Here is a 24,169-nt window from a genome sequence, read left to right as displayed (position 1 = left end):
GCTGTGCTGCCATCCAGCGAGATCTGGACAGGCTAGAGAGTTGGGTGGGGAAAAATTTAATGAAATATAACAAGGGAAAATGTAGAGTCTTACATCTGGGCAGGAACAACCCCAGGTTCCAGTATAGGTTGGGGAATGACCTATTAGAGAGCAGTGTAGGGGAAAGGGACCTGGAGGTCCTGGTGGACAGCAGGATGACCATGAGCCAGCACTGGGCCCTTGCGGCCAAGAAGGCCAATGGCATCCTGGGGTGTATTAGAAGGGAGGTGGTTAGTAGGTTGAGAGAGGTTCTGCTTCCCTTCTACTCTGCCCTGGTGAGACCTCATCTGGAATACTGTGTCCAGTTCTGGGCCCCTCAGTTCAAGAAGGATAGGGAACTGCTGGAGAGAGTCCAGCGCAGGGCAGCAAAGATGATTAAGGGAGTGGAGCATCTCCCGTATGAGGAAAGGCTGAGGGAGCTGGGTCTCTTTAGCTTGGAGAAGAGGAGATTGAGGGGTGACCTCATTAATGTTTATAAATATATAAAGGGTGGGTGTCACGAGGATGGAGCCAGGCTCTTCTCGGTGACAACCAATGATAGGACAAGGGGTAATGGGTTCAAGCTGGAACACAAGAGGTTCCACTTAAATTTGAGAAGAAACTTCTTCTCAGTGAGGGTGACGGAACACTGGAACAGGCTGCCCAGGGAGGTTGTGGAGTCTTCTTCCCTGGAGACATTCAAAACCCGCCTGGACGCCTTCCTGTGTAACCTCACCTAGGTGTTCCTGCTCTGGCAGGGGGATTGGACTAGATGATCTTTGAGGTCCCTTCCAATCCCTAACATTCTGTGATTCTGTGATTCTGTGACAGTACTGGAAAGCATTTCCAATGCCTAATCTAAAACACTCTTGCAGCAAAATAAACCACTCGTATTCCTCCTAGCATAAATTGGCCATGGTGGACAGACTACTCCTCTCCTCTGAAAGAAATTAAAATCTCTGGTGACATTTTTTCTGGGTGGAACAAAATCATTATTTCTGTTCCTACTCAGAGGCTGTGTTTTTCAGATCTCTCCTTATTCCCACTGCTCTTCTGAACCCTTGCTGATTAGTCCATACCTTTTCAAAGTGCATTGCCAAAGCTGGAGTTGGTGCTCCAGGAGAGGTATTAGCAGCACTGAGCAGAGATCAACCCCTCACATTTTTAAGACAGTAGGATTTTCTTACATATATTATCACTACTCACATATTCCAGAATGGCGTGGGCTTTTCCTAAAACAGGTAAGACAGAGGATTCTGGTTCAGCTTTGGATCCACCAGTACCTCAGATCTTTTTCTGTAGAACTGCTGCCCAGTTCTCTGTTATGTGTCTGACCTTTTCTGCTTTGCACTCAAGAGCATGACATCAGAGTAGCCATATGGAGTGCAGTATCAGCTCAGCGTCCCTTGGCATTTGCCAGCAGCAGAAGCCTCAGGAAGAACAGAGGACCAGGGCCAGTAGAAGGCAGCACTTCCCCCATATACCTTCTCAGCTTCCAGCAGTGTGTGGCTCAGAGCTTGCCTGAACCTTGTATTGCATCTTTGTGTTTAAAAGCCCTGGATGGATTTTCCTTTAGTAAATTTGTTTGGCTGCTCATTGACTCACTGGCCTTATCCAAGTGCCTTCTGATGATTCAGGCCATTTGTCCAATGTGTCAAGATAATTTTTTAATTCTAATTTTGTCCAAAATGTCAAGATCATTTTTAAATTCTAAACTCAATCTCCAATACATTTGTGGTCCTTCCCAACTAAATTTTGTTTGCAACTGTAGTGAATGCATCCTCAACTCCAGCATTCAGCATATTAGTGAAACACTGAACAGTAGCAGACCCAAGACAGCAGCTGGCCTTTCTACCATAGTTCTTCTAGTCAAATGTGTCACTAAATCTAAAATAGGGCTGCAGTTTTGGGCAGCACCTTGCTTCAAAGTTCTCATCTTGGCAATTCCAGTCCTGTTTTCACCTGAAAATGCACTAGTTTGCAGTGCAGACTGACACCCTCACACATCCCCAGTAGTGGGGTTTTAGGTGAGCTGAACTGGTGCATGTAGTCACAGAAAAAAGGCTTTTTGTTGCTGTGCAGTGACCTCTCTGTTTGTTTGAAGAAGTGCAGCCAGACATCAAGCAAAAGAGAGCTGTGGGTGTATAGCCAAGGAAGCAGAGGATTTTCAGGGACCCAGCCACGACAGGAAGAATTTTAAATACTGTAAACGTCAGGGTAACAACACCTGCGTTTCTTCTGAGTGCAGCAGGGTTGTTGCTAAACTGAAGAACTTTCTTGCAGTCTCAAAAGTGATTCCTGTGTCTCCGATATCTTCATCTATCTAATCCAGTCTAACGTCTTCTATTATTTGTGAGTAGATCATATCTGAACAGCTACACTGATGATCCAAGCTCAACTCTTTCAAGTGCCAATCTTGGCATCTGAGATTCTGGCTTAGTACACTGCCAATGTAGATCTAAATGACAAATTTTGGCTCGAGATCCAGAAGTCTCCAAGGATTGCCAGGGACTGAAAGGCTAACCTAACCTAACCTAACCTAACATAACATAACCTAAACATACCTGAAAGAGTCAAATTGACAGCCTGGTTTTCAGAGGTCACTTCCTAAAAAGTGTTTAGCACCTAGAGATCAAATCTTTATAGCCCTGAAACTCCCTGGAAAAGGAGCTTGAACAAAATCAGTTAGAGGTACAGTTTCCATCTGGGTAGGTGGCATGAGGGGCTACGAAGTCACAGCTCCCATTTCAGCCCCAAATTCCAGGCAGGTTTATGAAGACACAAGCAGATCACACGCTTATCACACATCCTCTCTCTCAATGCAACAGCCTCCATGCCAGGAGATGTGCTAGGGAAAGGGGCACTGGGCACAGACTGCCTTGCCAAGCTTCTCTGCAGTGTCAGGTCTTGCTTCAGTCATTTAATCTTTAATTTTTCAGTTTATCTTTACCAGGAGAGAGGTATATATTTAGGACTCTCTCCACCACATTCAGTAAATTATGTAAAACATCATCACCATGTGACTTTCACAGCCTCTTTAAAGGTTAGGAGAACACACTGCTCCCATCCCTCACTTCACAGCCCAATCTCACCTCTTTTCCTTCAGCCCCATCTCACCTTTATTTCCACTGACTACACCTGGCAGGAGACTTTGCTGGGGGCAGGATCTCCTCCCTTTTCACACAGCTCAATGGGAGTTGCCACAACGGGCTGAAAACATACTGTTTACTTCGAAAAAGAATAGCGAGTATCTGCCATTTTAATGCAAGGCACAATTAGTTGACCACAGTCATATCAAATGACATTAAAAGCCTCATCTATAAAAATACAGGACTTCCATCAGTCCTTGGCGATTTACACATCTCCGAAGATGAGGTGCACTGTCAGAAAAAGTGTCACATAATTTTAGATGTCAGTCAGCACCTAAAAAGACCTTGCTGTGGAGGGGCCACCTTTGTAACCTACCACTCTGGAATGTATTAACCTTGGCTGGATGTGAGAAATGCTTGAAGGGGCTGCCTGCATGGAAAGCAAGTGAGGACCATTAAGGTTTTCTTTAAACTATGCTGTTTTCTTAAAAAAAAAAAAGGGCATTTTCTAATCTAGTTCATCACGTAGTATCGGCACATGACATAATTAAATCTTTATGTGGCATCACAGGACATTTTCAGCACTAGTAACTTGGTGAAGTGCTTCTTGCAAAGCCCATACCAACTAAAACATCACTAACTTAATCCGGGAGTTTATTCAGGGTTTTCTGAGTTTAAATTAGTCTTAAAAGCAACTAAAGATGCTAAAAGGATGCAAAACCTTGTCATGCCAACATTACTAGACTCATTTAAAGCTTTTAAAACTTGTTATTGATTTAGCTTAACTCTAAATCAAATTGGTGTTCACACAGGAGCCTTGACCTATTTAATCAACACATTTTAAAATAATATCTCCCATTTCACAGCTGCAACTCTATGACAACACTACCTGAAGGTCCATCTCCCTCAGCAGTTGTGCCTAAGGGTTTCTACCCTGACTCCAGTAAACTGAGGCAACCATTGAATTTGTAAGAGGTTTCAATACTACTACAGAAATATTCCTTTTTCTAGAACAATCTCTTCAAAACAAAATCAAATTGAAGCACACCTACTAACTGGATGTTTTTAGCTGCATATTACACTATGGAGAAGGAGCCAAATGTTCCCCTGTCACTCAACTCACTGCTAAAGATGTAAGTTGCTCTTTTTCCACTGTGGTCTGTAAAAAGAGTGGATATCTTTTATCAGGCCAGATGCCACCGAGAAAAAACAGATAAGCTCCCTTTTTGGGAGCCCCTTTTTCAGGCCTGAAATACCAGCAGTACTCTTGAAAGAGAAAACCAGCAGAAAACAACTTATAAATTTAATTAGATTACATAAGCAGCTAGACGATCTGAAAAAAAAATTTAAAAGGGGGCACTGACAACTGGAGCAAAGGAGGGGATAGCAGGGGAGGAGATAAAATGTGACCTCCTCTAGCACACACCAAGAAAGCAATGAGTAATTTACTGCCTGAGGAGGGTGAGGGACAGGGAATTTTATCCTGTGCCCTAGTGTCTCTGTGAAGTCGGGATCATTAACAGCATTAAGCTTTTTAGGTCCCTTGATGTCTTTTGAAGGTATTTTGCCAGTGTCCCCTAAGAATCAGGGTTCATGGGATGTCTACATTTATTTCAACTGTGACAGGCTGCTGCAGAAATGTTATGTGCAAGGGGGAAAAAAAGAGGCCTACGTATTACTGTCCTCACTGTCCTTCTGCCTTTCATCTTGACCCTGACTGCTGCGCTTTGTCTCACTTAACTGTGGAAAAATATACCTGGAAAAATGAGAAACATGTACCTGCCTCAGTCAGTCCTTCTGCATGCACAGGAGTGGTGTTTCTGAGCATATCCAACTCAATTTATCTGAGGCAGCAGTAACAGGAAGAGTCTGTCAGCTTCTTAATTGTTTGCCTCTTTTAAAAAATATCCCTTATTTGGAGAAAGCACAACACTCAGTACAGTTCAACACGTGTCAGGGCCCTTACAAGGTGTCAGGAGCTCCTCAGCAGTGAGCACAACCAGCATTGCAGCAGTCATTACAGATGATGGAGATCATAGCGAGACACCCTGCAGGTGAGAAGGCAGCAGCTGGAAGTGGTCAGGACAGCCCATACACGCATTATCAGGCAGTTAATAGTGTGAGCGCAGCAGATGACATGGTGGCACCTCCAACCGTGGTGTGAGATGAGCAGCAGCACTTCCTTGAGATGCTTGGGAAAGGCTTAGAGCATTTCTCCTTGAAAACTGAGCTTGTGCCAGAGCTGAGGTGTGAGATTCATGCCCAGGTCAGTGAAAAACAAACAAACAAACAACAACCAAAAAAAGCCATACAGTAAGAGGAAGAAGGCTCCAGCTGCTGGGCAGATTTATAAATAAAAGTGAAAGTCTTTTATCCAGTTTGGGGTTGGGGGAGCATTTTTTCATACTTTATGGAATTATAGAGTCATAGAATGTCCTGAGTCGGAAGGGACCCACAAAGGTCATCGAGTCCAACTCCTGTCTCTGCATTTGACAACCCCACAGTTCACACCATGTGTCTGAGGGTGTTGTCCAGTCTCTTCTTGAATACTGACAGGCTTGGGGCCACTCTAAAGCACAGCAAAGCTCACCACGGTGACAGACCTTCCTCACGCCCGGCTGAGGGAGAAGAGGGCTGGCCTTCGACCGCAGTGTCCCTGGCCTAGTCAGCACCACCATGTCGCCGCCCTCCCGCCGGCAGGCCCCTTCCGGCGCCTGCGGCGAGCCGGTGCCGCCGCAGAATCCTCCCCCACCTCACAAACGCCGCCATAACGGCCTCGGAACTGCCGCCCCCTCAAGTCACCAACCGCCTCCCGCCCAACGGCCGCGCGAGGGCGCCGCGCGGGGCGGGTGGGCGGGGGGAGGAGGGCGCGCGTGCGCGATGACGCGCCGGGACGTGCCCGCTATATGAGCTCGGGCCGGCGCTGACTCGGCCCTTTCCGCCTCGCTCCCGCCCGCTCTCGGGTCGCTGCGCAGAGACCCGCGCCGCCGCCGCGCCCTCCCCGCCGCCGCCGCCATGATCATCTACCGGGACTGCATCAGCCGTAAGGGCGTGCGGCGGGACGCGGGGGAGGGCGTCGCGGCGGGGAGGGGCGCGGGGGAAGCGGTTGCTGGGTCGAAGGAAGCGGCTGGCGCGGCCTGGGCTCGGGCGCGGGGCCTGGCGGCGCCGCGCATGCGCAGTGCGGGCGGGGGGGGGACGGGGGGGGCACGGTCCGCCCGGGCAGAGGCCGCGGGGCCTGGGCTGCAGCGCCGGGCCCGGGGGTGGCGGTGATGGGAACCCGGAGCGGAGCGCGGCCGGGGAAGGGTGGCTGCGGGCCGGGCGCGGGGAGGCGAAAGGCGGAGGCTGAGGCGGCGGCGCCCGCCTGTGTGTGTCCGTTCCCCCGCAGAGGACGAGATGTTCTCGGACATCTACAAGATCCGGGAGGTGGCGAACGGCCTGTGCCTGGAAGTGGAGGGGAAGGTGAGTGGCCTGCCCGCCCCGGGGGAGGGTGGAGGGAGGCAGGCGGGCCTCGCTGCGGTGACGCAGGGTCGGGCCCGTGGCGGGGGCAGGGCGTGGGGAGAGGGGGCTGGCTGCCCTGCGAGGGGTCCCAGAGGACGGGGGACCCACCACGGCCCGGTGCTGCTGCAGGTGGTGTGTGAGGGCCTGGGATAGCCAAGCTGGAGCGTGGTGCTGGTGTAACGGAGCTTTGGTCAGGTGTTGGGAGAAAAGCCTGGCTTAAGAAACTTGTGCTTGGGCTGCGGTCTGATTTGTTGCACTGAACTGTGGCTCTGAAATCATGCCCTGCTGTCAGGTCATAGATGTGTAAGAGCGGTAGCATTAAAATTTTTGCAGAGCAGTTAAGTTTTTTGATGTCTCTAAATCTAGATGGTCACCAGGACAGAGGGTCAAATTGATGACTCTCTAATTGGTGGCAATGCCTCTGCTGAAGGTCCTGAGGGAGATGGAACAGAAGCCACGGTCATAACTGGTGTTGATATAGTAATAAACCACCATCTTCAGGAAACCAGCTTTACAAAAGAATCTTACAAGAAGTACATCAAGGACTACATGAAAGCGTAAGTGTTGGTTGGGTTATTCTTTAAATGAGATGGCAGAATTGTTAGGTCGTTGAGATTTTAAAAACATTGTCGAACTTTATTCCTAGTAGATGTTAGTTCTGATGCAGGTGCCAAACTGCTGGTGAACTTCAATAACATCTTAATACTTGGCAAAACTGGAGCTCTAAAGAATTGATACTGGAATATCTAAGTTTATCTTGGCTGTGGTAGAGGACCTGATCACGTGCTCTGGATATTTGTAGCCTTGATGTTTTCTTTTGTCTTCCTGTATGCCAAACATTAATGGGGGAGGGGATGGGGTGGTAAAGCAAGCTTCAGGTAGCTTTTCTAATGTGATAGTTTAAATGTCCAAATATAATGTGTGTGAGTGGAACTTTTTGTCAGGTCAAGGTATGATTTGTGTTGCTCGGTGCTTAGTGGGTTGACATTAAAGGTGAAAACACTTTATCGATGATGAAGTGCTGATGCTCTTGGTGCTGTGGAAATGGCTTGACTAGAAGTAAAATGAGTTTGATATGAGTGGCAGACACTGTTCTGCTAGCTCACTAGCAAAATAAAGTTAAAATTTGGGGTCTTTGAGTGGGAGAGAGGGAAAAGCAGCAAAATCTAACAGTTTGACTGCCAGTAACTCTTTCTGCTATGATTTGATGCTTCACAGTGAAGTTATTAGGCTAGAATGTGTTTTCAGAGCTCTTTTTTTTTTTTCCTTCCAGAATCAAAGCCAGACTTGAGGAACACAAGCCAGAGAGAGTAAAGCCTTTCATGACAGGGGCTGCAGAACAAATCAAACACATCCTTGCCAACTTCAAAAACTACCAGGTAATGAAACTTAAGTAGTCATATAGCAGTATTGCAGTGATACAAACTGCAGTTGCTTCATCTGCTGAACTAGCCTGTGGAGAGTTTTGGGGGCTCCTGTTGTGAGGACATCTGAGTTATCCTTCTGAGAGTATTAGGGGCTTTGGAAGTCAGAGAGGAGAAACAGGGAAAGACTCATAAGCGTTTGGTGATCTCATTTCAGCTTACAACACTTGTCATTAACTACATTTGCAGTTATTGTCATCTAGAAACTGAAGTTAAAAACTTGAAAGGTGGATCATTTTGACCCCTGCTGTGTCTTACTCTGCTGTTTGTAACAGTGTGGTAAAATTATGTGGTACTAAAATAGAGAAGATGCACAAAGCAAAATCCCTGCAGCTGGTCAGGGAGACCTTTAAACTGAACTAGTAGAGGTTATAGCTTGCTTGTATAAAAAGCACTTTCCCCTTGTTGTGACTCATTAAATGCCTCAGTAATGTGTTTCTCTGAAGTTCTTTGTAGGAGAGAACATGAATCCAGATGGTATGGTGGCTCTCCTGGATTTCCGTGAGGATGGTGTGACCCCATATATGATTTTCTTTAAGGATGGCTTAGAAATTGAGAAATGTGTAAGTATTGACCTGAATAGGATGACCACATGTAACTTGCATGATCAGCTCTTTCAGTGCATTGCTTGTTCTGTCATCTCCCTGTTAAAGTTGAGCAGTAACTGCCAGTTTAAAAACTTGAAATTCATGTATGACCTAATTGCTGCTTTGTATTATACAAAGTGTGTGAAACTTCCTTTGTGTACTATTGAATCATACTCAAAGGGGACGTAGCTTCACTGCAATGACTCATTGGTGACTTAATGGCTAAGAAATGCAGTAGGAATTGCCTTGGTGAGATATGTGTAATTGGTAATGGTTTTAAAGTAAAAGATTAAAAATTATGTCCTCTGCAATGGAGCATTTCTATTTTGCATCCCTCTTGTGGTGGTTAATTATGAAGTGCCTTACATGGTCACATTTCATCTCTCACTTAATCTGATGCTGTTATTTTGTTATGCAAGAATCATCTGTTGTATTGCCCTAAATTTGGGAACATGGTAATACTTGACTGAGTACTTAACCTTGTTCTGTCTGGAATCTCCAACTGCCTGAGCTGAGGCAGTTCCTGTGATCTGCTTTCTTGTTCCTTACACTGAATTGGAATGTGGCTGCAACAAAACAGTCTTTGGATCCCAACACTTGCATTTTTTTGGCTTGTTCTGAGTGCTGTGGAATTCACTGCGGACTAGTAGTGTGGGATCACCAATTGCTTTGCTCAGTCATTTTAGACTTAGGAAGTGTGTTTATAGCCAGCTAAATTTATCTGTAGAGCCTTTTACAGCCTTTCTGGTATGTAAGTCATGTAAAGATGCAACAGCTTCTAGTGTGGAGCAGTAGCCCAGCTAGAAGAACACTTCTGTTGGCCCAGACACACCACCTCCTGCAGCTTGATGGGAGGGTGATGTCTGTCCTGGACCCTAGAAGAGATCTGGAAGGTACCTCTTCTGAACAGAAGCTTGTGTGCCTCTCCCCTCCTTGAGCAAACCTTTGGGTGTGTAACGCAGACAACCCCACCTACTTAGAGATGGGGTAAAAGAATAGCGAGTTGTTCCACTGAGTTAAAAAAAAACCTTTGAGCTTCTTGATACAGCTCTTCTAAGAGCCAGCATGTACCTTGTAAGTTTTAGTACTTGCTTAGGTCATGCTCTTATTTGAGAGGACATCTGAAACTTGGTGTGTCAATCAGAAAGGGTGTGAATGAGTGACTTCTCTGGCTTGCTCAGCAGCTGTTGGCAGTTGCTCTCATTGTAGAAATGCTCAGCATCCTCTGATAGACCATGAGCACTTGTCCTGTTGCTCTCTGGTTTGCACTAAGATGCAAAAATAACTTCCTTGCGCTTTCTGCCTGCCTGACTGTGGCAGCTCAGATTGAATTAGGGAATACACAAATAGGTCACAGAAACTTACCCTGACTGTTATGACCTTGAACTAACACTTGTTACTCTTGTTTCAGTAACAAACAATATGGTTTTGGATCACCTGTCTTCATAGCTGGCTGCTGTTTCTTCTTCATCGGCACAACACCAGGAATTGGCAATGTCTAACAACTGGACTGATGTCATCTTGAGCTTTATTCACTTATTTTGACCCTGATTTGGAGTGGAGGCATTGTTTTAAAATAAGAAAAAAAAATCCAAACATCTGTCATGTAGATTGTCTAAAATAAAACTCATTTAAACCCATTCTAGGTGATGCCTTTTGGTCCAGTGTGTTTCTTAGGGTGACTTGCAGGAGAGGTTGCAGCAAGATGTTTGTCCAAGGATTTGGTAGTGTCAGTAGTATAGCTTGATCCTAGTGCAGTACGGTTGACTTTCTCCAGACAGACCTTGCACAGTTTCTACTGGTGGCATTGGAGTACAAGAGCAGGCTAAGGGAATAAGGCAAAGCTCAAGAAATGTCATCGTAGTGGAGTGGACCTTCATTTTTTTTGATTGCACAGAGGCTTCTATCTCTGGAAGATACCAAAATTAATAAAAATGCAACAGAATGGACTATGTGCTAATCAAGATTTTGTCAGGTGCATATACTTGGGTCTGTCTTCAGTTGTAGTAGGACTTCAAGATTAAGGTAGGAGGATGGAAGAGTGCTGATGTTAGACTGAAGCTCCAATCTGAACCCAGGTAGTGGGAACATTGTGGGGTGGGGTTATAAGCACCAGGTTTTCCAGCGCAGCCTGGCTGTGGTACGGGCTCTGACAGCTATTCAGGAGCAGATTAACTAGAATTCAGTCAAGTTACAGGTGTTTGTGTTTTTTTTCTGTACTTGCCTTCTGCTTGGTGTGGGAACTGTCAGACTGGCCCAGCCCTGTCCTGGGCTTATTACAAAGTAGGTGCGTTTCTGGGCTTGAGACTTACCTGCGCATTTGTAACTTCTGTTCCTAGTGAGTCTCTCCTTAGGAAATGCATCTGTTTGACAGACCTGGAGCAAATGGCCGTTGCTTCTCTGGTTCTTGCTGAGATGCAACAGTAACAGGTTCCTTGCGCTTTCTACCTGCCTGACCTTGTGGCAGTCTGGATTGAATAAAGGAACACAAACATTTTCACAGAGCCCCAGCTGGGGGAAGGGGTTTTTTGTTGCTGCTGACAGCATGATTGTGCCTGACCAGGGATGTTGCCTTGATCTGCAAATCATTAATTGTTACAGGTACAGAAGTTGAGGTGCTTGAAAGGGGGAGTTCCCTGCTGACCAGCTGTTGTTTGATCTGTGAGGCCTCTGGCCCACACTTCAGCAGAGTCTTGGCATCTTTGTCTTGTGTCAGGTTTTGGCCCCTGGTGCTGGCAGGCTGAGGAGAAGGCAGGTTTCTGCAGGGGTAAGATAGGAGCAGCAGTGGGCTTGGGAGGAGTGAGATACCGTCTGTGGAGGTGGGAGTAGAGTGTGCTCTAGTTATCTTGGAGGTATGTGTCTGGTTTAAACACACGCAGTTTTAGTTCTGTGGGAACTTCATTTACTTTTTTTTTTTCTAGCTTTCCCAAGAAAGGGTCTCAGGCCAGCTGCGCTTCTGGCTGAGGTTCAATTTTGGTGTAATCTGAGCAATGTAAATCAATGCTCCTCTGCCTTCATCCAAGGGGGCTGAAAGATGAGGAGACAAGTTCAAAGTCTCAAAATCTGTGCGAGACAGCTTTTGCTTTCCTACAGAGGATTTGTTTAATGGGGCCAGGTGAGGATGTTCTCTACCCTTCCTGTTGCATCTTTTTAAAAAACTAGGAGCCTTGAAGGAAGGGGTGAATAAGCACTTAGTTTGAGACTTTTGTGCTTCTTGGTGGAATAAGTCTAGTGTGGACAGGACAGTGCTTACATGGCTGTGTAGCCCCTAATACCTCCAGCTCCTGCTTCCAGTGAGTCAGTGTTTAAAACTGAGTGGAGCTGGGATGTGGGAATGAATGAAAGCAGCTGTTCCCCTGCCTGGCTAATTATGCTGGGGTTGGAACCCTGGGCACAGGCCTGGAGCAAATTGCTGTGTGGCAGCTGGGTACAGATGATGAGGTGCTGCTTTGAAAAGCAGGTGCTTAAAAGCATGATGAGCATAGCCTTGCTGTTGGGTTGAATGGCTTAGGGCAAATGGTGTGCCTTCCTGTCTGTACTCCAGGCTAATTGGGATATTTATTTGGTGCAAACATGCCTAACCAGTGGGTTACATGCTCCTATGAGTCTTTTATGGTTTTCTGTATGGCAGAGCCTCTGGGAAGTCTCCCTTCAGCCTGTTGGAAAGTACCAGTTCAGTGACTCCTGAGATGCAGGATTTTGTTCTGTTCATCTGTCCAGTGAGCTGCAGGAGAAGTGGTTTTGCTGCTGGCTGCACCTTGCTTCCCAGAAAGGCATTGCTGCCTGTAGCTTCTCAGGAAAAACAGCAAGTCTTGTCGCTCTGCGGTGTCCAGCCTGCCAGGCACCAGGGAGGAGAGGTTAAACCACACTTGGTGGCAGGGAAGGACCGTGGTGGTGACAAGGAGCAGTCATAACCATGCTGCTGGCATAGCTGCCTGCAGAGGAGGCAGGGCGAGGGGAAGCCGGGGTCCACCTCCTTGCACTGGGAGTTGCTACGTGTTGTGAAGTGGGAGGCCCGTGGCTGGTAAATGGGCTTGTCAACAGTCTGTGATGCAACTCTGAGTTGGAAATGAAGTCAGTGCATTTCCTTGTAACCCAATTCCTCTTCTTCTGCCCCCCTCTTCATTTCAAGCAGCTGTTTTCTGGGGCTGAGAAGCTGAAGTGATTTGAGAAGGCAAAGCTTCATGCTCCTGTAATGCTACAGCTCTGCAGTTAATAAATTGATAAAAAGTCCCCATAATAATAAATTACCCTGGTGCTGCTTAATCACAGCCCTAACTGAAGGACAACTTTAAAACCTACACCCCTTGTTTTAAAATGTGCTTATCAGGCTTGTATCTCATGTTCCTGGGAAGAAATTTTCTGTGGCTGGAGGGGCTGTGGAGCTGGGAAGGATCCAAATAGCTTTTTTTGTGGAGCCTCCCAGAGTGAGTTAAGTGGCTGGGTAGAAACCTTTTCTTTGTCCTGGCCTCAGGAGGCTGCTACTGCACCCTCCATGAGCTGAGCCAGCTGCTGGCAGGAGAAGGAAGTCTGCTTACAAAGAGAAGAAAAAAACGCACCCTTCCTAGTTTCCTACTTTTATGGTTAAGGGAGTGATGTCTTGGGGCTGGAGGAAGCAGCTACTGTGCTGGGAACGTGTCCTGTGGTCCCCTTGGCCTTTCAGCCGCCCACCCCACCTCTCCCCTCAGTGCCCCCTCTTTGTCTGACTGTTTTGCTGCCCCAGCTGGGTCTTGCCCCATCTACAAATCCCCTCTTCCCCCCTGCCCTGCCTCAAAGCACCCTCACAGCATCTCCAGCTCATGGCCTGTGTGCAAGGAGGGGTTCAGCTAAGTGCTGGCAAAAAATCCCACCTCCCACAGGGCAGTGACCATGTTAACATCCAAACGCTGCTGCAGCAGCTTGTTGCTCCTTGCCACCTGCTTTGAGGAGAAGGGGTGCAGGCTCAGGGATGTTCATGCAGCAGAGGGCATGTCCGGTGTGCTGGGAGAGGTGCTGGTGGGGCCATGGGAGCTGGATGCCCCCTTTACCCCCTCTTAGGTACCCAGGCGAGCCAGCCCGCTCCATCCCTTGGCTTTGTCCTCAGTGTGGGCAGAGGGTGGGTGCTGGGGCCTTGTGCAGCCCGCAGCTTCAGCACAAGGAGGGAGAAGCTGTGAAGGGAAAACTTTAAATGGATGTAGGGGAAAAGAGCTGGGTTTGTTTTGTTTGTGGTTGGTTGGTTGTGTTTTTTTGGGGTGGGTTTTGGTTTTGTTGTTTTTGGGGGTTTTTTTGTGTGTTTTTTTTTTTTAATGTGGTTTAGTTCAGTGCCAGGAGGGACTTTTCATAAGCTTATGGCATGCTTGTTTTCTGAGGAGTAAAATTTTTTTTTTTAAATATGTAGAAAAAAAATTTTAAAAGCTGCAATTTGCTTCCTTCCCTTAGCAAGTCTCTGACTGTTGAGCTGGCTCAGGCCAGCCAGCTGCAGTCCTGGTGGTGTTTTCAGCCACAGCCATCTAGGGAGGATGTTTTTATTAAACAACAATAGTATCTGCATCAAGATACCTCTGCTTTTTCACACACTGCTGCTGCCTTGGAGCAGGCAAGGTGTCTCCCTCCGCTCCTGGAGACCTGCGGCTGCACTTCAGCTCTGCAGCCGCTTCCCTGGGATGCAGCTGCCATTGTAAACTGGGACGTTTCGCCCTGCACCAGCCAGCAAAGAAATCTGTGTCACCACCAGCCCAGGGCAGGACAGCAGCCATTAACACCATGTTCATTTAGCTCAGAGATGAATATCTCAGTGGGAGGAAAAAAGACCTTACCAAGCCTGGAGGTATTTGCCATAAACAGCCCCAAATGCATTTCCTGGAGCACAACTGTGCTGGTCTGTGGTCCCTGCACCTTGGCTGCATTTTGGCTGAAGCTGCAGCTGGAAGTTGTTGTGCAAAGATCACAGTCAAGTAAGTGGCTCTGACCAGGGTTGGGGGCCTGGGGGAGCTTTTTTTGGGTGCCAGCAAATGCTGGTGACCTTGGAAGTGTGTTCTGCTGGAGTGTGGTAGGATGTTGAGGATGCTTGTAGCTGCTGGGTGTTTTGAGCCATTAGAGTTGCATTCATCCCCTTCCGCTTCTGGCAAAAAGAAGCACAACGCCCTACTATGCCTGTTCAGACTGTTTTGGTGTGTGATACCAACCTTGCCAATGAGGTAGTGGCTGAGCATGGTGAGAAAAACGCAAAGCAATGATTTTTCTGTAGCCCTCCTGTTGCTCTGGGGGCCAACAACTGGGATTCACCTCCCCATGTGTGACCAGCAGCAGCGGGTGGGAGCACTGCTGGCATTTCGGAGAGCAGCCCCCTTTCGTGCCATTGTATGCAAGGTATGGGTGTGCTGGCAGCCCTGCCAAAGCAATGCAGCTGTTTGATTTTTTTTTTTAATAGGGCATGTCCAAAAAATTACATGCCCAGGAGGGATTTAAGGATTAGCTTCCCAAATTCTTTGTGATAAGAGTAGCTGAGGAAAGGTCATGTAAAGCTGGTTGCTCCCTCCCTGCTCACTGTGGATGCTCAGCCAGCAAAGCCCCACTGGTGCTGCTGGAATAGTCTGGTTCAAGGGCTGAGCTTCGTCTCCTCTACCTACAGCTGTTTCTGCACCTGTGCCGGCACCCTTGGACCCTCTGGTTGAGACAGGGAGGGATGAGTTCTCTGCGGGCGTGTGGTGGCTGCAGCCGTGGAAGTGCCTGCAGCTGATGGTGCTTGGGCAAGGTACCCACAAAAATGTGTTCAAGGGGGTTGGTGGGGCTAAGAGTGCTTTGGCCCCTATAAACTCCCCTGATTTTTAATCCGAATGGGCAAGATGGCAGCTGCACACAAGTAGAAAGGGTTTGTGTTCATCGCTGCCATGCTTACTGCAGGCCAGGCAGCTTTAGGAAGGACATGCAGAAGGAAAATCTCATGTCTGGGGGTGAGAGAGATGCAGCCATTGCTGCTTGCAGCCTCTCCAGTCACTGGAGTATAAATAGCCTCTTCCCAGGGCTGGGCTTGGCTGGGTGGTGGAGTGAGGCTTTTCAGGATTCCTCACTGGGTTTTATGTGAGGCTTTGGAAATTAAAAAACAAAAAAACCAAAGCCAAAACAACAACAAAACACACCCTGAAAAACAACACCACCCCAACTTAAATTAGAGGTGTGAAGCCCAGAGCAGGTGGGTCTCATTTTGCTCCCCCAGTGCTGTCAGCCCTCCCGATACAGACCAGTGGTGCAGCTGGATGAGTGCAGGCGTAGGCCCAGATTGCTGAGGAAGGATTTTTCCGTAATTTCCTTCATTGCTTTTTATCAGGCCTTTGTCCTGGCTTATTCCTCTCGTGCTCAATACTTATTCATCTTACAGCTGCCGAAAGCCTTCCCTGCCTCCTGGAGATGCTCAGGTCTCTGTGGAAATCCCACTCTCAAGAATGAGCTCCAGAGGTAAAGCTGGTTAATGGAACAGAGCAGAAAAGACAGTCATGCTCTTCTTTTCAAGACTGAAATCCAACTACTGCGGCTTCTCCCTTTCCTTATTGATTCGCCTGTAGTTGCAGACATGCTGGCTGCAAAAGCCCAAACTCCTGTGCAAGGCCATCAGGAGCAGAAAGCCCCTCTTGGATGGCTGTGCTTCTCCAAGGAACGCCTTTTGGCTGAGGTGCTGCTGGGACCAGCACCGCGCAGCTCCCTGCGCTGAGGTTTGCTGAGCGGGCAGGAGAACTGGGTCACTCTAAGTTCAGCTGCTGGTGCTTGAATCTCACACAAGCCCTGGGTGTGATTTGCCGAAGTGGTGCTTAATGGCACCTGTGTTTGCTGATGCCTTTGGTTTACAGGTGCCCCATGTTTCCCAGCCAAAGGTATTTATCAATTCCTTATTCCAAAATAAAATTAACTCAAATTTTTTGTGTGTGCTTTATGAGAAAAGAAGGTGGAAGAGTTTGACCTTCTTAAGCCAGAAGAGAGATGTGAACTTTAAGACACTGCTGCAGCACTGGCTGCTGAGCTCTGCTGGAAAGGGCCATTGTTTGATCTTTCCTGTTTGTCATCCTCGTGCAAATAATTAAGCACTCCATGAGGAAGGCTGACCCTGCAGCCTGGTAGCCACACATGGTCTCACTTAGGAGAGCCAAGAAGGAGCCTTCCAATCCTGCTACCCGTATGAGAAACAGGGCAGGTTGTACCCAGCCGCAGCTCTTCGAAAAGCTGAAGCAGCAGAGCTGTCTTCTAGGTGAGCCTGGAGCAGTGGCTCAGCCCTGATACTGCGTTAGTGAGAAAAATGATTCGTTAGGAGTCAATAAATGCAGTGACTAATGAAAATGCCATCCTCACTATAGGGGTATGTGAACGTGGGTGGGCACAGCTGACACACGCAGGAGGTATGTTCAGCTGGAGCCAACTCCAAGCAGCTGGTGGAGACAATGTGTAGCTGACTGGAAGCATGGATGACTTGGGGAGCATCTACTGGGACTGCAGCAGCTAGTGAGCTCAAATCCCACCCCGAGCTTTGTGTTGAAGACATGGTGTCAGCAGCAGAGGTCTCACAGCCACGTCATGTCCTGCCAGCCCGCAGCTCGTGTTCACACTCTGTGCTTCCTGCTCCTGTTCCTCACGCTACCCTGCCTGTTCCACCAGCAGCCTCCAGGCTGACTGCAGCCAGGGTGGTGGAGGATGGTTGGAGCTGTGAGCTGGTGCAGAGGGGAGCACGGCAGCACTGGGACCAGCCTGTCCCATGCTGGGTTCAAATCCATGGCCCTTCCCCAGGCAGCAGTGGCAGGCACCAGGAACGCACATTCTCACCTGCTTCTCATCTGAGGAACTGGGGCTGTTCAGCCTGGAGAAAAGGAGGCTGAGGGGAGACCTGATCGCTGTCTGCAACTACATGAAAGGAGGTTGGTGCATGGAAGGTGTTGGTCTCTTCTCCCAAGTAGCAACTGATAGGACAAGAGGAAATGGCCTCAAGTTGCACCAGTGGAGGTTTAGGTTGGATATTAGGAAACATTTATTCATGGGTAGGGTTGTCAGGCATTGGAACAGGCTGCCCAGGGAAGTGGTGGAGTCACCATCCCTGGAAGTGTTTAAAAGGCATTTAGACGAGGTTCTTAGGGACATGGTTTAATGGCAGAGTTAGGTTAGGTTATGGTTTGGACTTGATGATCCTGAGGATCTCTTCCAAACAAAACTATTCTATGTTCCCAGCCCACTGGAACGGGGATTTCTCTACTGGGGCAGCTACATCGGCCTCACATCAGCTCAGGTCCATGCTGGTACCACATGGGCTTACTATGACATTTCTCCTGTCTTAAAGAACTAGTCATTCAGAAGGAGTAATGCTAGACAGGTGCTTAATCTCATTTAATGGCATTTAGCACATTGATACTTCTGCTCGCGCCTGTGGGACTCGCTCGTGAACCAATGTTTCAGCCACTAATATGCAACAACATCTGCATGAGCAGAATTCAGCAGCGAGCAGAGGTAGCAGCACATGGGAAGACCAGCAGGGAGTCGGTGTTCAGCACTGCTGTGAGTTCAGAGTTTAAATTAATCCAAACGTGGGAGCTGGGGAATCAGACTTGAACACCTACAAGCCTCCTCCTCTGCTTCGACAGATGGCAATCCTGATAACAGCACTTCTGTAAGGTCCCTCTACAGAATACGCTGAGGGAATAGCAGGAAGGTGTGCCGGGGAGGTTTAAGTTGGACATTAGGAAAAGGTTCTTCCCCCAGAGTGTGGTGGACACTGGAACAGGCTCCCCAGGGAGGTGTCACGGCCCCAGGCCTGACAGTGTTCAAGAAACGATTTGACAACGCTCTCAGACACATGGTGGGAATTTTGGGAATGTCCTGTGCAGGGGCAGGAGTTGGACTCGATGATCCTTGTGGGTCCCTTCCAACTCAGGACATTCTATGTTCTATGAACAAGTGGAGCAGAGCTGGATATTTTTTTGCTGGTTGTTATGTGCTGGATCCAAATGACGTTGCCCCGAACGCTGAATCATTATCACAGCCTCACATGAAGTTAGACTGGTCCCACGGTGCCTTGAGTTACTGCAGAAGGGAGAACGTGGGGCCCGTAGCAGCATGTCTACCCCAGATGCTTCTGCCTCTAGGGTGGGATGGGCTGCACGGCCCCGTGGCTTGGCTGCAGGCTGGATGTGACCTGCCAGCGGCACCTAACAACTCCACCTCCATCTTCCCCGTGTGCTGCCACCAGGCAGGAGCCAGCAGAGCCCCTGAATGCCCAACACAGGTCCTGGTGCTGGCACAGGTGAGCTCATCCTCTTGGTCATCACCTCTGTGGGCTCATTGTTCTTGACTCTCAGACCACGTGCATTTTGTGGCTGATCTTGGGGTTAAAGTTCCAGTTGCACCCTAACAAGCCAGAAAGCCTTCAGAATCATGCAGGAAGCAGGTAAAAAAGCGCTTCACAAGCTGCCTGGGCTCTGGACTGTCCACTGGATATATTTTCTTGTTTGATCCTGGCGTAGTGTTTCCTAGTTCCTTTTTTGAAATGGAATTTCTTCACTGCCCCGTTCCCTATTTTACCTTGAAAACTGGCGCTGCTTCAGAGGCTGCAAGTGAACCAGGGCACCTTGGCTTTCCTCAACCTTTTTGTTGCTCGTTGGTTGAAAACTCCACTGTTCATTTATTTCTGGCACTTTCCATGTTTTTAATGTTGCCCATAAAGATCAGGTTTTTTGTAAAAAACAAAACCCGTAAAAAAACGGTGTGCTTGGTATGCTTTCCTTCACTCCTAAGTAGAACCTATTTACCCTGTCCAAAGACACTCTGAGATCAATAAAATACCTACTTTACTTAGATCTTCTGGCATTTCATGCTGGCTGATTAGGTCCCTCTCAACTGAAGACAAATTGTGAAGCAGTATACTCACACAAAACCAAAAATACAAGCAGATCCAAAATACCTTCCTGCTAAGCTAATCCTGCTGGGGCTCGCACTGAAGGTAACATTATCTCTCTGAAATGCCACAGTCATTTTTACTTGTGGCACCGAATACAACACTCCTAAATACATGGCATTCTCCTGCATGGTTTTAGAAGACCACGTGAGGAGCAACACAAGGGAGAAGCTGACCTAGACTTTCCAGGTACCTCAGCTGCTCAAACAGGATGCGAATGCAGCGGAGGAGCCCGGCTCATGCGAAAACTGGAGTTCTCCTACACACTTGCAAATGCAAGTCCCTGGAGGACTCGAACAGCACGAGGACAGCAGTGTGTGCAGGCTCTGGCTATTGCTGGGGAGCACAGCATGTACCATAGGCAGGACATGAAGGCTGACATCCTGGGTTCCTCTTGGCATCCTCGGATATCTCCTGTAGCCGTCAGCAAGCTGGGTGTCACTCACAGAGCCTGAGAAAACGGGAGTCAATGGTGATATTTATGAAAGTGCACACACATCCCTGGAATGTGATCTGCTTTTCAAAAAGTCTTGGCAGTCCATCTAGGAACTGGACGCTTCATGCCACGGAAAGCTGAGCATCAGCAGGAAGCACATCTGTAGAAAGATGCTTTCACAAACAATTACAGAAAAAAATTAATTGAGCAAAATTAAAATGTGTGACTTACGCACAGGGGGTCAGAGTTGTTTTACAAACTTCGGAAGGCATCTGACCCCCATCCGAACCTTTCATTGCTTCCAAGTGGACCGATAATGGAATGTTTGCTTTTCACACAGACCCATTATTTTACTACTATGTGCAGAAGTGATGCACACATCTGAAGGGCCTGAGGGAATGTGAAAGTTGTGCTATAAAAATCTAACCTTCCGGTTCATTTACAGGTATACTAATGAGTTTTTTCCCCCTCTGTTTTCTTTGTTATTTTTTAACATAAAAACTTTGAGAATATATTTAAATAGTCCTGTCCCATCTCCCTTCATGCTCCCCACAAAAAGGATGCTGAATAGACAACCATTGCAATGTGCATTTCAAAAATAGGGCAACAGAGACACAGATACATTAAGCGATCTCCTCCAAACACAAGGATACCCAGTAGCAAAGACAGCAATAAAAACACAGTTTGAAAAAAACCCTTGATACTCATGCTATCTAAATCACAACATGTGTTCAGTCAATAATGTAGAACATTGCATGGTAAAAATTAAAATAATGTTTTTATTGGTATGCTTAAACAGAAAACATAGGTAACATCATAAAAAAACCCCCAAAACAGAACAAGCAAAAGATAAATCTATTCCTTGATGTACCTAATAGCCAGACGTTTCATTTTTTTCTCAGTAATCACCTGGAGGGGATCGTCATCTTTCCAATGACCTGTGTATCAAACTGCCTTCGATTTCGGGTTTTTTTTAACTGTGATGATTTGTTCCCATGGAGCCTAAGGACTGTGATGAGCACCGTGGTTGTGGCTTTTTCTCCTAAAACCTGATCCTAAAGGGAGCATCATGTCCGTTCCACCCAACTACTGCACAAATTGTTGTGCATCTTTTCAGCCCTCCAGGCAAAGCCCTGACAGATCCCAGCAGAAGTGGGGGAATTAACCCGGTCCTACTGGAATGTGAAACCACAAAGTTACGGGTTTCTCTAGGACAAGTTTTCCTTCAAAGTCATCGAGGCTTGGGAAAGCCACAAAGCCATCAACAAAAAGATTAGAAACTCAATAGATTTCTGATAAATCTAATACCAGTTTATTCTATAAATATTTTTTCCTGTCAAAAGACAAAACACTTATAGAAATGTACAAGAAATATTAATTGGAAAAAAAAATGAAGCTACAGAAAGTTACAACGTATGAAGCTCTTTTAATTTAGCTTTAATCTTGCAGAATTGCGCTATGCTCAGTCCTGGCTGTAAACCCACCACGGTCCCCTCAGTGCAGTCACTCTAATTCTCTCTTCGTAAAGACTTTTGTTAATCACTCTTTTCTTCTCCTTGGTAGTGTCTGTATTCTGGCTTCAGCTCCCATGTGTTTTTGTGAGTCCCCTTCACGTTGTAGATGCCTATTTCTCTCAAAATTTCTTTCAAGTATATCTGAAAGGAAACAAAAATTCAAATTATATAGGCAGGTGATTTCCACACAACGTCACATGATCTGCTCAGTCACATCCACTTGGTTCATAAACACAACTCGGTGGACAGAAATGTTGGCTGATCGGCACTCATTTGTGTGATAACAACTCTGTGATAGACACCAACCCCAGGCACCAAGAGGGATTAGAGCAGCCTGGGTGTGATGCCCAGTGCAAGCCCCAGGGATTATAGAATCATAGAATGTCCTGAGTTGGAAGGGACCCACAAGGATCATCGAGTCCAACTCCTGTCCCTGCACAGGACAACCCCACAGGTCACACCATGTGTCTGAGGGTGTTGTCCAGTCTCTTCTTGAACACTGTCAGACTTGGGGCCGTGACACCTCCCTGGGGAGCCTGTTCCAGTGTCCACCACCCTCTGGGGGAAGAACCTTTTCCTAATGTCCAACCTGAACCTCCCTGGCACATCTTCCTGCCATTCCCTCCCCGGCAGTCCCCGTGCAGCTCTGCTGGGGTGCAGAGAGGCAGGTTCCAGCTAGATGGGTGCTCCATGCTGAAATGAAGCTCCCAATGCCTCCGAGAAGTGATGCTGAGGTTACAGCAGACCTGCAGCAGCAGCACCCACAAACAGGTGAGCTCACAGAGATGCTCCCCATCTCTGGTCTCAAGAGGAGGCGCTTGCAAAATCCAAAGGCAGAGACATGGCTGAGGTACCCCAAGTGTCAGACCTGCAGCTGGTCTGAAAGTTTGTACATTCCTACATTTCTCATACAACTGTGGAGGAGTGGGGGTGTGGGCAGGCTTATCATAGAATCACAGAATAGTTTGGGTTGGAAGAGACCTTCAAAGCCCATCTAGTCCAACCCCCTGCAATGAGCAGGGACATCAACTAGATCAGGTTGCTCAGAGCCCCGTCCAGCCTGACCTGGAATGTCTCCAGGGATGGGGCATCCACCACCTCTCTGGGCAACCTGGGCCAGTGTTTCACCACCCTCAGTGTAAAAATTTTCTTCCTCGTGTTCCTCACTGCTTGCACATTTCTTTCTGCCCTGGCAGTTCCCCAGGGTGGTAGGACACAGCGGCTCTGCAGGTCGGACATTGTTGCCATCTCACACATCTTCCTCCTGCTGGACTTTCTCTACCACCTGAGCTAAAAGCTCTTGGCTTTTCAGCTTCCTCGGGCTGGGATTATTTTGAAACTCCTTGCCCTATTCAGAGCACACCAAAGTCCCAAGCTTTTGGTTTTCATGCTCTTCTGCAGAGCTTTAAGCATTTTATTATGGCCTCGTTTTTAGAGGAGAGCTGAGTAGGTGCCAGAGAATTTTCTAATATATTCCAATATTAAGGCTAGGAAGAGAAATTAAAAAAAAACCCAACCAAGCCAAGCTATGATAATCAGTAGTATAACCTTCGACACAAGACAGCTCACTAATATCACCCTCCTTTACTCTTTATAATAAACACCAGTAATTTGTTTCATTTTTTAAAGAGCCGTTTGCCTGCTTGTTTGTTTAAATATTAATCGGGACTGACTTGAGTAGATTGCCATGGCAACGGCAGACCACAGTTTAAGAATCCCCACATTAAATTCATAATGGCTTTAGTTTGAGCAATTTAATCCTCTTTGAGTGTGTATATTGAACTGGAGTTACTGGAACCCTTGTATTTTCTGCATCTACAGTTCCACTAAGTGAAAATATCAACATAATCCAAATCGTTAAAAAAAGCAAATATTTGTTGATGACATAGGAAAAAAGAAAAGCCAATTGCCTGGTCTCTTCCTTACTCTCTTTTTTTTTTTTTTGCCAGAAGTCAGGAAATAAGTGAAAAGTATGTTCTCATGTCAGTAAATAAAGCCACTTTTAGAGAAACGGATTGTTTCTCTCCAGGTACACATCAAAAACTTACAAAGCAAAAAAAAAAAATCCATATCCTACACTAACAACGATACTTCGTTTGGACTCATGTAGCAAAGTAATTCTTAAAAACCTATCTCGAGGCAACAAGGGGTGTTTAAAAGATGGCTTTATGCAACAAGTACACAGACTGTGTACACAAGCCAGTTTCTTAGGGTCTTTGCCTTTGAGCAGGAGCCGCGCGTGGGGCACAGGGGGTTCATTCTGCATCGCGGGGATGGTCCCAGGTTCCCAGCACAAACCCCAGCAGGTGGCAGCAGGAGATCAATGCACGTCTCCTAACATACCTTTCCACATCTCTATTGCGGGGATGCTGTCATTATTTGAGAGTCAGGTGTCCAAGACAAAAGGCACTCGTTACAACAGCAATTAGTGCGCAAACGGTTTGCAGGGTGACGCTGTTGTTGCACAATGCATTTTTAAAAGCTGATGAAAACAGGTGTAAAAGCAGTTTCTTTGTGAGTATGTGTAGATGTGTACACCTGCATACCCACTGCTTTGTCTGCAATCCCTGTGCATGCACACAAAGCAGCTTTCAGGAGCGTCACTGAGAGGCACTTCAAAAGACGGCAGAGTGGGTGGAAGAAACGCACTCAGAGTCAAGGTTAAATTCCGCTCTAGACCATGCGGACAGATTAATA

General features: G+C 47.3%; 2 protein-coding genes, 1 long non-coding RNA gene and 2 other non-coding genes across 7 annotated transcripts in view; 4 read left to right on the top strand and 1 right to left on the bottom strand.

Annotated features, from left to right (window-relative positions):
- Positions 1-6,034: 6,034 nt before the first annotated feature.
- TPT1 (tumor protein, translationally-controlled 1) lies at positions 6,035-10,256 on the top strand. Its single transcript, XM_065650657.1, has 6 exons — positions 6,035-6,150; positions 6,493-6,566; positions 6,972-7,162; positions 7,879-7,984; positions 8,476-8,592; positions 10,028-10,256. The coding sequence occupies exons 1-6, from the start codon at positions 6,123-6,125 to the stop codon at positions 10,028-10,030; spliced, it is 519 nt and encodes a 172-aa protein (XP_065506729.1). The 5' UTR covers positions 6,035-6,122; the 3' UTR covers positions 10,031-10,256.
- On the top strand, positions 9,833-9,962 carry LOC135984640 (small nucleolar RNA SNORA31). Its single transcript, XR_010605685.1, has one exon. It is a non-coding gene; the product is annotated as a small nucleolar RNA SNORA31 (small nucleolar RNA).
- Positions 10,257-10,973: 717 nt separating the features above from the next.
- On the top strand, positions 10,974-11,109 carry LOC135984641 (small nucleolar RNA SNORA31). The gene has a single exon (XR_010605686.1). It is a non-coding gene; the product is annotated as a small nucleolar RNA SNORA31 (small nucleolar RNA).
- LOC135993781 (uncharacterized) lies at positions 10,988-16,507 on the top strand. Of its 2 annotated transcripts, XR_010606917.1 has the most exons (4): positions 10,988-11,217; positions 14,035-14,549; positions 15,227-15,349; positions 15,974-16,507. It is a non-coding gene; the product is annotated as an uncharacterized LOC135993781 (long non-coding RNA). The 2 variants fall into 2 exon arrangements; XR_010606916.1 differs by having other exon boundaries at positions 10,988-14,549.
- Positions 16,508-20,717: 4,210 nt separating this feature from the next.
- Positions 20,718-24,169, bottom strand: part of GTF2F2 (general transcription factor IIF subunit 2) — a 95,655-nt gene continuing 92,203 nt past the window's right edge. For both annotated transcript variants that reach the window (XM_065644868.1, XM_065644875.1), the window contains one exon: positions 20,718-21,613. In XM_065644868.1, the coding sequence (XP_065500940.1) occupies positions 21,494-21,613 (120 nt within the window). In that variant the 3' untranslated portion in view covers positions 20,718-21,493. The remainder of the gene's footprint in view (positions 21,614-24,169) is intronic.

The sequence above is a fragment of the Caloenas nicobarica genome, chromosome 1 (genome assembly GCF_036013445.1).
Source record: "Caloenas nicobarica isolate bCalNic1 chromosome 1, bCalNic1.hap1, whole genome shotgun sequence".
Classification (NCBI taxonomy): Eukaryota; Metazoa; Chordata; class Aves; order Columbiformes; family Columbidae; genus Caloenas; species Caloenas nicobarica.
Note: the sequence above shows the minus strand (reverse complement) of the source record. Positions and strands in the feature narration are given on the sequence as shown.

Excerpts from the sequence above, each read along its gene's own strand:
- TPT1 (XM_065650657.1), top strand. The coding sequence starts at position 6,123 with ATGATCATCTACCGGGACTGCATCAGCC. Across the intron at positions 6,567-6,971 it reads GCCTGGAAGTGGAGGGGAAG|ATGGTCACCAGGACAGAGGG; the intron begins GTGAGTGGCCTG and ends CTCTAAATCTAG. Across the intron at positions 7,163-7,878 it reads ATCAAGGACTACATGAAAGC|AATCAAAGCCAGACTTGAGG; the intron begins GTAAGTGTTGGT and ends TTTTCCTTCCAG.